The 12732-nt window shown below is 36.6% G+C and overlaps 2 protein-coding genes and 1 non-coding gene across 3 annotated transcripts; 1 reads left to right on the forward strand and 2 right to left on the reverse strand.

Annotated features, from left to right (window-relative positions):
- Positions 1–343: 343 nt before the first annotated feature.
- LOC122397777 (organic cation transporter protein-like) lies at positions 344–4257 on the forward strand. Its single transcript, XM_043397169.1, has 9 exons — positions 344–569; positions 1983–2266; positions 2348–2451; positions 2563–2717; positions 2788–2956; positions 3033–3358; positions 3441–3745; positions 3836–3972; positions 4061–4257. The coding sequence occupies exons 1-9, from the start codon at positions 548–550 to the stop codon at positions 4065–4067; spliced, it is 1509 nt and encodes a 502-aa protein (XP_043253104.1). The 5' UTR covers positions 344–547; the 3' UTR covers positions 4068–4257.
- A 448-nt stretch (positions 4258–4705) lies between these two features.
- Positions 4706–7432, reverse strand: LOC122397784 (epoxide hydrolase 4-like). The gene is made up of 6 exons (XM_043397178.1): positions 6811–7432; positions 6199–6323; positions 5849–6124; positions 5617–5774; positions 5286–5540; positions 4706–5219 (listed from the first exon to the last, which is right to left on the reverse strand). Exons 1-6 carry the CDS (start codon positions 7021–7023, stop codon positions 5041–5043), a joined length of 1206 nt encoding a protein of 401 aa, XP_043253113.1. The 5' UTR covers positions 7024–7432; the 3' UTR covers positions 4706–5040.
- Positions 7433–8480: 1048 nt separating this feature from the next.
- Positions 8481–8562, reverse strand: Trnal-aag. The gene has a single exon. It is a non-coding gene; the product is annotated as a tRNA-Leu (tRNA).
- Positions 8563–12732: the final 4170 nt, after the last annotated feature.

Below are 12732 nucleotides of genomic sequence, written 5' to 3' on the forward strand. Positions count from 1 at the left end.
TGTAATTAGCATTATTTATTGACTTCGCGTCAACATAATTATTTTTACGAATGTTAAATATAACAAATAAAATCAAAATATCTAGTTTTAATGCAGTTAATTGTTTTTATTTGTAATTTAACTACAGTTACAGTCGTAAAAGCTATATTGAACAATATTTGGAGAATTTGATGTTTACATAGACGAGATATAGAGATTGATAAGTTCAATAGAATATCTCTTGCATATAGTTTCCAGAGTCATCATCCTGAAACGTAGAGCGCGCCACGAAACCACTGATTTTTCATGAGATCGGTACTTCAGTTCTTGAGACACAAACTTTTATTGATTGTTCAGTCTATCCTAGACCTCGTCTGTGATCCAATATCTCGCCTATTCTGGGATCTCATGTTCTAGATCGATAAAACAGACAGGAACAGCTGAGTCGAAACTGTTTTCGGTTTGATAGTCGCTTGACGCGAAAGTGGTGAAAGTTTCGAAAGTTATGCGGCACGTTGTGAAGCGACAGTAACTGTACATACAGACGAAAAGTTACAACATACGTATAATGCTCGAAAATGCGATGAAAGGTAAGTCGATATATTTGGCGTGGATCTACATTTGTTCATTTTAGCATTTGAAACGCGAGCGTATCTAAATATACATTCGAGTTTGCGGTACTGATCGCGCTGCTTGAATTGCATCACTGCGATACGCATGCGAAAAAACAATTGAAGCCTCACTTTGGCACGGAGTTTGAAGAAGTAACTGAAACTGCGATCTGTTATTTTAAAATAAACCGTATTATTAAAAGAACATAAAACAATTAAATAGTTTCCACTAACAAATTTAATATTTAGCATTAAACGTGACAATGTATTTGTTCATTTATCGAACGCGTGTAATTATTTTCTTCCGGAACTAAACGCATGACTTTTGTAATACTTCACGTCGTGTGTCGTGTGTAACTAGTGATTTCTTTCGACGGATGTAATTTAAGATTCAAGGATAAGATCTTTGTATTGTCTAAAAAAAAAATGAGATGAACAGTATCGAAATATACAATACTCTTTCAGTTGCATTCTCTAATATTCTTTAATACAATTTAGTTACATCTTTATCGCTTACTGCAGTATTTACAATCTATTAATGAGTGACCTATATCACCCATTTGAACTTAATCTGTTCTCTAAATTTTTTAACGTGATCCAAGCGAAATATGTTGCAATATAGAGGATATGTTTATCGATAAACGACACTTTTGTAATTGATATTAAGTTACGGTATAATTACACCTACGCGACGGTAATTTATTAATGGTGATTAATTACGTTGATACATCGTAATTGTCATAATTCGTCGTGTCGATAACGATACAAAAATTCTCGCTAATTAAGAGTACTTGCGTTGATTATGTTAACGTTTCATTAACATTATAAAGTTCAGTTTCGTACTCATACCAGGCCTCGTACCATGAGGCCCCTTGAAGGGTGAGGTCCAGTATTGCAACCTCTCTAGCTTGCCCTTTAATCTGGATCGCGTCTAATGGCTGAATATATCTTTTTTAATAAAGAAAAAACCAATTAAATTTTAGTTTATTCGCGTATTTTCAGTAATTAATTTTCGTTATATTTTGGCCTGTATGAATACGACTTGAAACGATAAATATGTATTAGTAATCGAACACCAGTATTGTAGAACCACTGTAGCGTTGCTTCCAATATTCGCCACCAGAGGGGTCGCGCTCTCACAAGCGCGCGCCGACCCCTCGATTGCTATATATACAATCCTCGCGACCGATTTCCCAGTATTTCAGTCGTCTAAGACAGGGCTTGCTAGAAAGCTTTACTTGAGATATTAGATGCTAGCAGACCTGGACGAAAAAAGCGCTTTTCCTCTCCTTTTCTGTCCTCATGCGAAATTCACCGAAAACTTACCCCCACAAATCAAAAAAGCGTCCATATGCAACCCTAATTGTTTTTCATAATCGTATATTTTTTCAGGACATGCGCTATCGGATGTGGTACAAAATGCCATGGGCGTTATGGGCCCATGGCACATTGTAATAGCTATAGCGCTTTCTCTGGTCAAATTTCCAGTCGCTTGGCATCAACTTTCAATTATATTTCTCGCACCCCCAACTAATTTTTCATGCGCCGCGCCGATATCGGCTACGAACGAATCAACGATAATGAAATGCTACGTGGACGTAGGAAACGGTACTATGGAGAAGTGTACAAAATTTAAGTACGACAAACGCATATTTAAAGAAAGCATCATAACTCAAGTGAGTTCAACTTTTTGAACGCGTTTGCTACATGAAAGGCAGCGTTACATACGCCGCGACTCAAAAACAAATTATTTTCAGTGGGACTTGGTCTGCGACAGAGAACAATTAGCAAATTTTGCACAGTCCTGCACAATGTTCGGAGTTCTTGTCGGCAATTTAGTGTTCAGTATAATGGCTGATCGGTATGCTAAATGTCATTAAAAAACCAGTAAAAAAAAAAAAAAGTATATATACACATATATATCGTCATGAACAGAGACAGATTATTAAAAATAACGTAAATCTTGTTGCAGAATTGGTAGGAAAAAACCTTTGATGATCGCAATAGGATTACAGTCGTTAACTGGATTTATAAGTGCGTTTGTTCCATGGTACGAATTATTTTTAATATTCAAATTCATTTCTGCTGTAGCTACAGGTGGCACTATGCTTGTTAGCTTTGTTTTACGTAAGTATTAATTTTCTTGCAATCGAAATTCGTACTAATATGGCAAGGTAATCTTATGAATGAATTACAGTTATGGAGATCGTAGGCGTAGAATGGCGCTCGATCATGTCAGTCCTTTTTCATGTACCATTCCTGTTAGGTCATTTAATGAATCCTTTAATTTCGTATTTGACACGCACATGGGATGGTTTTCAAATGGCAGTTTCCATACCATCGATTTTTTTACTAGCGTACTATTGGTACGTAATATCGATCGTATTAACTTGAAATTAGCTTGAAATTAGATTATTTTTAATTGATTTTCATTAACAACAGGATCATACCCGAATCACCGCGATGGTTACTTGCTGTTGGCAAACTATCCAAAGCAGAGCAAATCTTAGTTAAGGCAGCTGGTAGAAACAAAATACCAATGGAGAATGTTAAAACAGCAATTGAAACATACGAAAGCAATGCGAGAATTCGGTGTAAACAAAACAAAGAGAAATATAATATTACACATTTGTTTAGGACACCGAATTTAAGAATAAAAACCATTTGTATATGTATTAATTGGTTTGTTTGTGGTAGTTGCTTTTTTGGATTAGCGCAATACATGGGCTACCTTGATGGTAACATTTTCGTAAATGTTGCCGTATCAGGTATGCTAGAATATTTATTTTTATTTAATGAGAAATTATCGATCAAAAGATTTACCTTCGAGATTTAATCTGTTATTTTCAGCCGCAATTGAGCTGCCTGGAACTGTAATAGTATTATGTTTGATATCACGCGTGTCTCGTTTAAGGATTTTAATGAGTGGCAATATTTTATCAGGCTTGAGCTTGCTCTTACTAACTGTGATATCAAACTCAACATTGACAGTTTTTCTAGCTACAATAGGTCTTGCAGGGATGGCAATTAGTTTTCCAACAGTGTATCTGTACAGTAGTGAGGCATTTCCAACTGTAATTCGAAATGTAGGAATTGGTCTAGGAAGTGTTTGTGCTAGAGTAGGGAGCATGATTGCACCTTACATTGCAACTATGGTAATATTTTCTATATTTGTCGTACAGTTAGTCCATGCATTTTTTATAAAATATATTAATGTTACATTCATTTATTTTGTTAAATTTCAGGGAAAAATTAAACCTTGGTTACCACCACTGATATTTGGAGTTGGGCCTTTAATTGGTGCTGTATTGTGCTTACTGTTACCAGAAACAATGAATTGCAAATTACCTGAAACTATCGAGGATGGCGAAAATTTTGGAAAGTGCGTATAAAAAATAAAATATTACGTTTTTGTTACATTACATGAACAGTTTAAAAAAATATAATACAAATTCTGATGTTTGTTGCAGAAAGTAGATTGTGAAAAGTAAGAACAAAATAAGTGGAAGAAACATAATGACAAAGATTATGCTAGAAGTAAAAAATATCTAAAAATAAAGATATTTTTAATGAATGGTTTGATATATTTTTGATGATAGATGCCACAAAAAAATGTTGGTATCTTTTGTATCCATTGCTTAATCAACAATCTCTAAAGACGTATTGTATTGTGATAACGAAAATATTTTGTAAATATAAAAGATTAAATTTATTGAAAAATCAGATCTGAAGTATTAAACTTATTAAACATAGAAATTGCATGACAGTATAATTGTTCATGTGTATGTATGTGTGTATAAATGTTACATTTTACAATATATGAAGTTCTTATTTATGATCATGAATTATATATACATTGATTTTTTCATTTTCTGCAATTATCGTCTATTTACAGTATTATTAAACGTAATATGATAAATGTTTTAACATATTTTTAAGAGATCACTTTGTTAGCTTGTATAAAGAATTAACTACAGATCATTTGCTTTATTATATAGGAAAACAGATCTTTATGCGATTTAATACTACGTCAAAAAGTTATGTATATACATTATTAAATAAACAATAGACAGAATATACACATATGTTAACTATTTTGTGAAATGTTTGTTCGAAAAATGGTAAAACTTTTTTACATAAAACTAACCTATTATTTAGACATGCATATTATGTAAAAATAAATAGCGACAAGTCAGCCTTTGTAACGTTTATGTGCGAATTTAAAATATAAAAACTATGTAACTTAATTATTTAAGTAAACGAGTACTTGATCACTTAACTTAATTGGTTAATATCATTCGATTTTTAGTAAAACGATTCGTATTTACGGCTCACATCGTATTCATGGCTAATGTAGACGTTTCTGTTTTAGAATACGTACAAAAATTGAAATTTTATTGGAGTTCACCGATACAGTTTGGAAGAAACTGCACTGCTGGGTAAGCTTAACCTAACTTGTAGTTTGACCTAAGTATAGTACTTTACTAGGTAAACCATTTACTACACCACTAGTCTTTTTATGAACAGTGTCAAACATATGGTTGCTATATTTAACAGTGTTACTTAAAGATCCCAGCCAAGAGGACATAATACTCTTAGATGGTGTTTTTTCTATGATATTTGTTGTACCTGAAACACAGCTTGTTTATTACATCGCAAACATATGGATAATTTATTCTATGTTAAATAACTTACCCATAAAAAACTTTAAAATTGCTTTGTTTACCACATCTGGCTTTTGTTGATGTGGAAAATGTTGCGCCCCGGAGACTATCTTTACACTAAACTTTTCTACATATTCGGAACTTTGTACAATACTTTCTATTGTTATAAGTGGATCCATATTTCCAATTATAAATAATGTTCTTGTATAAATCTGCTCAGAAGATTCTGTGTTAAGTCTTATAAAAGGAAGATTACGATAATAATTAATTGCACCTGTCCAATCCTCTGTAGAAAACAAGTTTATTTCCATTATTTTTTGTGTATATATAAAAAAATACTAAGTAAAACTAAATTGATTTACCTTTTCTACTAAATGCATATTTGTATGCTTCTACATAATTTTTCCCAGTGTTTGTTTGATCTAATTGTAGATGTTGAAATGTATCATTTATAATAGACAAATCTTCTTTGAGAGCATCAATTTCAGGAAGGAATGGTAACCTACTGAAGTGTATCCATCTAAATAGTAATATTAATGAAAAGATATGCATAATGGACATACTGTATTACAAAATTCAACACAATGCACACACTTTGAGTCAAATACAGAATCTCCAGGCATCCTGTTCCAATAAAAATTGGGATGAGGACATGATATTATAACAAATTTATAAATCATGTCTCCATGTAAGGCAACCAAATACCATCCTAAAAGTCCTCCCAGATCATGACCAATTATGCTGCATTGTTTTACTCCAAGAGACAAAATAAACTGTCTTAACTCTTCTATTAAAATTTCTATTTTATAGGAACGTTTGGTCGATGGTTTATCACTATCACCGAATCCCTTCAAGTCTATTGCTACTACCCTAATTAAACAACAAGATTATTTATATGGAGACAAATGTTCCAATGATTTTACAAAAATGTTGCTAGGTCACACCTGTAATGTTCAGCGAGGCATGGTATTTGCTCTCTCCAGGATAACCAGCAATCAGGAAATCCATGCAGAAGTAAAATAAGTGGTTTATCTTTATCCCCAGCCTCTACATAATGAAATTTTATACTCTACCCAAAAAAGAAAAATTTTTGTACTCAACAAAAAATTTTGATTTTCATTTCTTTTTATTGTATAACTATTATAATTGTTATGTAACTATGATTTATTAATATCGCGAAGGGTCCTACTTACATACACGTTTGTATCTTTAAAAATTCTTTAGAATCTTGAATTGAATTCCATTTTTAAAATACTTCAATTTTCCTCGGAATATTCAATTTATTTAATCAATTAAAGACAATTCGGGCTTAAATTTGATATAATTTTGTAATTGAAAATTAATAGATAGTTCGGATCTAAAAATACTTTAGTCCCTTAAAAACACGTTATAATCACTTCATTAATCGAAATGGAACGTGTGCACCGCGCAGTTATGTCGTAGAGTTATCAGAGGTCGATTATTCTTGTATATTTTTTTTGGTCTTTCAATCGAGGTTTAACTACGGACTATACATACTATTGATTTAATACAAACAACTATAACATTTGACTCACCTTAATTTTCACGTAAGAGTGCGTCCCTAAGTTATTGTCTACTAGACACGGCGGGGGTTTGTCTCGTTGTTGCATCATGAAGAATCTTGTGGGGTCCCAGGCCCATTTAAGAAATCGTTTCACTATTAGATACAAGCCGTATGCAAAAGAGAAGAAATGCAATTTAACTATTTCCCACGTTGATATGTGAACGATTTTGTCGTTTGTAACCATAATTGTTAACGAGAAGAATGATAGATCGTTTTTTTCTTTTCTATGTTTAAATGCCTCTTTATATTCAATTTACTCGATCCACATAGTAAGCCAAACAGATTTATACTAATTCTGATACGCACACATATGTGCGTACATACCCACATATGTTTTTAAATGCACGCGAATCTTTCACGATCTGAGCGAAGTACGACTGAACGATTCTCGTGTCCGATCAAAAAGATGTGGATCGATATCGTTTATAAGGTTAACCAAATATAGATCGTGAATTCTGTGCTTTCGTTGAAACTGACAATGTACCACTGACTACTGCTTTCGTCTGGATATACACGATCGTAGAGGTCATCGTGAGAAGCGAGGTACCTCCTTATCTTGGCCTACGTCAAAATGAATTTCAACAATGTGTCTGCGATCAGGTACCCCTTCTTTGAAATCTTATTTCCCGACAGGATTACGACATCTGTAGGATATTTTATTTTGATAAGAATCTCCAGGAAATATGATACATTTGAGTCATAATACGGTTCTGCACTTTGAGCTTGCGTTGCACGTGAAATTCCAATGAAATAGAGTGAGTTATAACGTAAAACATCGCTTAAGAATTATTTACATTGCTTCCTAAATGATCAATGATTCGTATTTTTATCAAAATATTAGATTAGATTGCATACTATTTCCAGCTTCATGCATGCAATAAGTAATTCTTAAAATTTGTGTGTATCTTTTTTAATAGTTCGATATGTGTAGTTCTATTTATTTATTTACTTGATTTTCTGTACGATAATCGTTTTAATATAAATTACTATAAATTATAGAACTTTTAATATTGTGTGCATTTGATATCGATGATTTCTAATGTTATCGGTTGAGGTCGGAATACGACTTCAGCACTCTTAGCGTTTAGAATTTAGACTACGTATTGAGAGACATTATTTTGGAGGCAAACGAAATCAGAGATCAGGCTGTCGTGTAAGTCGTAAGTTCTAAATTAATTTTTTAAATTCGCCTTTTAATTTCTTTGGCACGTACGCCAACTTTAGTCGTCTACAAAATGTACAATACGGACGTTTGTTGATTTTAGTCCATTGCTTTTTATTTGTTCAGTTGTTTCATTACGTCATTGTCAATTCACATTGCAAGTAAGTACATACTTTGTTACTGTCGTGAAATATTCAGTTCGTGTAATCTGTTAGGGTTGAACCACTTGTGAGCGATGTAAAGACACTCGTTTTGTGTTACGCTTGTTTTCGGTTATTAAGGTTATTTCGGTTAGTACTACGCAGTGGACAATCGCCGTATTGATGAGGTTAAATTCATTGTTACAATCTAATTGCATAGTAAGCAAAGAAATTCGGACAAGGTGATTATTCTTTATACTTTGCAGAATGTATACGAGGAATCTATTGTTAGCATATTATACAATTATAAATTTAATAATTAAGTTTATAAAAAAAAATTGGCAGCGGTGGGATTCGAACCCACGCCCCCGAAGAGACTGGTGCCTTAAACCAGCGCCTTAGACCGCTCGGCCACGCTACCTCTTGTCAGGAGTTTTCTCACATTATTCATTTCCGTATACATACTTCATTCGTATTACCTACTTTTAGATTTTTGTCTACAAATGCGTACATACATCAAATAAAAATCAAACATTATCATAGTATATTTGCTCAAACACCTAAATTTATCAAAAAGATTTACATTTTATGTGAACATAACCCATGTCATAACCAATCTATATCGATGTATGCAGTACGAATGTTTATCATTGTTAATCGCATATTTCTGTTTATGTTTTATCAAAGGTGCTGTCAACTATTTTACTATTTGTAGTTAATACGAAATTACTACTTTAATTTCTGTAAAAGTAACGTTTATTTTCTCATTCCTCATGTCATCGTTTGACGCTGGTTAAAGTCGAATAGCCAAATGTAACGTCAGACTTTTCGAAATACTTTACGTCATCGAGTTTCCCCTCGCAGCATGCTTTTTAGCATCTGTAGCGTATAGCAGTGGAAGATTAGGATCCCGCCGTGAGACAATTCGTAGTTTGTTGGCCACATGTCGTGGGCGTAGGTGTCGTGGATTAAACAAAGGCAGTCTCCGGGCGGGGCTTCGATCCGCGCGTAGCGAACGCATGCGCAATACGTTACCACTCTACCCCACGCGCACCTCAGTCTGTGAACCAGCATGTGGCACATAGAAGCAAGAGGAACGAACGCATCCCTATTTTTTTCGCGCTCCGGGACGGCCATTTTGTACGCCGACTTAATATTCGTCTCTCATTTTCTCCCTTCGCATCTGTAACTTTATATCAGCGCGATGAAGTTCAATTGTCACGCTGGTGGTCCTTTGTTCTCGCGAGCTCAGACCCATAATCGAGTCAGTTAGCGCCCTTACGCAGCGAATACTAACTATTCCATAGCGGATTAGTCATCGATCGGTAACAATTACCGATCTACCTCCCTGTCGATGACAGGTGGTTAATGGAAATCGAAAGTTAATCCAATCAGATCTCGTGCTGCGCCGTAAACGTTGTTTTGACAAAGTGTTAAGAGTTGTTGCAAGGTTTCTCTGTCTGCATTCATGACACAGCGTAGCATGTAGATTTTTCCGCGTACGTCCATCTTGAAATATTGATACCGAAATGCGAGTAGGAGTCAAAATTTCTCGATAACGAATAGGTTTCTTGATTCTTCGCGCAGAAATAAGTTAAAAGCATATTTCTTATTACTTCTCCTACAATAATAATATTAGCAAAAAAGTTTAATTACAATTTCAAGTTTTATAAATTGTACATTTATTTCTTAGTAAGTACCTTAACTAGTAAGATGAAGAAAATCGGGTGTAGGAATTATTTCAATTGGAATTGTTAACAACCGTTCGATCATCACGACTGGTTCTAACTGGTTCTAACTGATCGTCGATGACGCCTAAGCATCGAAAGAGAGAAGAACGAAATTTCGACTAAATCAAATGTTACTTTAATTCCAAAGTGTAATATATTGCACGTAAGAGAAATTAAGTTACCGCGACGCTCGCTGGATACGTTCGCGTCGATCGAATGCCATCGCGGACGACGTTTAATTAAACATTCGTCGGTATTTATAGAAACGATAAGGCAGTTGATTAATCGAGACCGCGCTCGCGCTCGCGCGCACCGCTGAACAAGGCGTAGGAGCATCCTCGCGGTGAATTAATCATTTCAACAGCTGCTGTCGCATTAGCAAGAGCGGATAAGACAAATGAACGTCGTGGAGCTTGTTAAGACGTAATCCGAGAGATGTGTCTGCGTCGCCTCCCGCTTCCACCTTCGTTACCGTCATCCTCCGCCGCAACCGTCACATCCGTCGTCTCATCCGGGATTAGACGCCCGTGCATCGAGTCGCCATTTTGCCCCGGCGATCCTCCTTTGTTTACGGGGAAGCCGTAGACATTGTTTCTAACTCGTTTCTTTTCTCCGTTTCAGGGACGACGAGTGGCAACCGCCGTATTGGAATCATCGGTAGTCTATCGAGCCCTGAACCTCGAGCATCCATCGGGAAACGTACAGATACGATCTTCGGGCTAAGTCCGTTTCCATCGTTGAGCGTTTGTCAAACGCGACGTCCTCTCGTCGGTACCCACGGTTCGAAGGGTCTCCGATGGCAGATAGCGTCAATGCGGGCGCCATTGAACGGCGTTAACGCAAATCGTGTGAACACGCGGCGATCGTCATCTCGCCACCTTTTGTCGCGGAAACAATTCAATTGCGTTACCGCCAGGCTCCAACGTCTTGCTTCGATCAATGGTCGTTTTAGAACATCTCTTTGGCGCGTTGTTTAACACTCAAACCACTGCTTCGATCGTCAGTATCCATTCAACTTGTTATATTTATTCAAGTTCAAGTTTTATCTCGTAATAATTTCTAGCATCCTTGTACACAATGCCAAGTATAGAAATTACTAATATTATATCAACTTTGTCGTAGGCTTAAAAGCTTTAAGAAGCACTGGAAATGGAGAGTCGACGGTTAAACGAGACAAGATGAAAAGGAGGTAATCTCGCAGTTAATAGCTAATCGTCGACTGGAAGAATAAAATTTGAAACGTAACTGTATTGGGTGCCTTCGAGGGACGTCAGTCGCATCGCGCTCACAACTGTATCGTATTTTCATTATCATCAAATTGGACACGTAGTACAGCCTCGAATTTTAACAATGGCAGCCTCACCATACTTGCCTACGTACGCCCGACACCCTTTATACGGTTCCCCTTGCGGAAACGCGACGTCTCCATGGTTACAACATTGAAACCCCGCTAGGGGATGACAAAATGGAGAGGCGCATTACTCGGTCTGACAAAGGCGAAGTAGAATCGAAGAACTCCTTCGGCTATGTACTTGCACTTGTATTTGAAAAGTCGAGACGCGTATACAACCCAGATACAGAGGCTGGTAAAGTTTCGCGCTAATGCACCCGCGTGATGATTAAAATTACTCGAAGAACTCGAAAAAAGGAGCCCTCGAGGACGCTCTTGACACTATTCGCGAATTGGCAAATGCTTTCCGGGAAGCACTGAGGAAAGTTGCTCCGAGAAAGGACAATGTTCGAAAATGGCCAGTTTTGGTACCCGTGGAAGAAACGTTCTAAGAAATGGAAAAAGACAACAGTTATTTCGCCGACATAATACGAGAAAGTTGTGATACAATACGCCTTTTCGTCACGGATGAAAATTTTCAATGCGGAAACATATGAATAATTTAAACTTTTCCGTGAGGTGCAAATCAACTTTGGAAAACGTTACAACAGACCCTTGGAATAATTTTTAAAATCGAGGTTCTACGTTTGCAGATCGGTATAATTCGCGAGACTGCGAATGGAAAACGTCGCAGCAGGGAACGAGAATGATTGACGAGAAAATTCGCACTCGAGCTCGTCAATCTTTCAGCGTTCCTCGGCGCGTCCTCGGCGTTAAATGGCCAATGAGTTTCATAGGAGCCATTAAGGGGTCCTTGGTCCGTAATGAGACTCTCAAGGAGAGTCTTACGATTATCCCCCATTAGGACAATAGAGAATAATAGTGAGCCAGTCTATCGGACGTTTCATTCGAGAACCAGGTCTAATTTTGCTTCCGAAATAAAGTCGATCGTGTCGTTGTCGCTCTATGATCCGCTAATAGTCGCGTATAGTAAGCGTATTCTCGCGTTTCCATAAAAGGATCGCGATGCAGCTACGCGTGGAAACATTCCGCTCGCGTTTGTGCGTTTCCGTTTATAGAAGCGTCGTTTGCAGTTTAACAATGCTCGCGTCGAATGTAAGGACGTGTATATAGACGGCAGGAGAGAGAAGAAAAAAAAAATAGTCGACACTTTCCAAGCGAAGAAACCGTTTGTTAGTTCTGGGCCATGTCACGAACGCAATTAGTGAGTGATTCGTCAAGCACTGCGAAGTCCTCCACAGTAATAGCGAAGGGCTCTTCAACTGGTCGAGTACTCTTCCGGTAGCGACTGCATTTTGATTTGCGCTTCAATGTGCTTCCTTAGAGTGCAAGTTCGCTTTAATGCAAACCAACGAACATCGCTTCGACGGTCATTCTTTCATCCGCCTCTCGAGTTTTTCGTTTTTCGCGCGATAAATCGTGCAACGTGTAAAAATTCATTCTTTTCTTCCGTACAGGGTGCCTCAAAACACCCGACACCGCTAGAACGAAGGGCACTCTTTTCCTGAAA

Source organism: Colletes gigas, unplaced genomic scaffold (genome assembly GCF_013123115.1).
Source record: "Colletes gigas isolate AHSC1104 unplaced genomic scaffold, ASM1312311v1 Colletes_gigas_Sc00010, whole genome shotgun sequence".
Lineage (NCBI taxonomy): Eukaryota > Metazoa > Arthropoda > Insecta > Hymenoptera > Colletidae > Colletes > Colletes gigas.

Bases quoted from the DNA above. Each gene is read 5' to 3' on its own strand.
- LOC122397777 (XM_043397169.1), top strand. From the start codon at position 548: ATGCTCGAAAATGCGATGAAAG. The intron at 2,957-3,032 runs GTACGTAATATC...CATTAACAACAG, and splicing joins TTTTTACTAGCGTACTATTG to GATCATACCCGAATCACCGC. The intron at 3,746-3,835 runs GTAATATTTTCT...GTTAAATTTCAG, and splicing joins CACCTTACATTGCAACTATG to GGAAAAATTAAACCTTGGTT.
- LOC122397784 (XM_043397178.1), bottom strand. From the start codon at position 7,023: ATGGTTACAAACGACAAAATCGTTCACATATCAACGTGGGAAATAGTT. The intron at 6,125-6,198 runs GTGTGACCTAGC...TTGTTTAATTAG, and splicing joins TGCCTCGCTGAACATTACAG to GGTAGTAGCAATAGACTTGA. The intron at 5,220-5,285 runs GTAAGTTATTTA...GCTGTGTTTCAG, and splicing joins AATTTTAAAGTTTTTTATGG to GTACAACAAATATCATAGAA.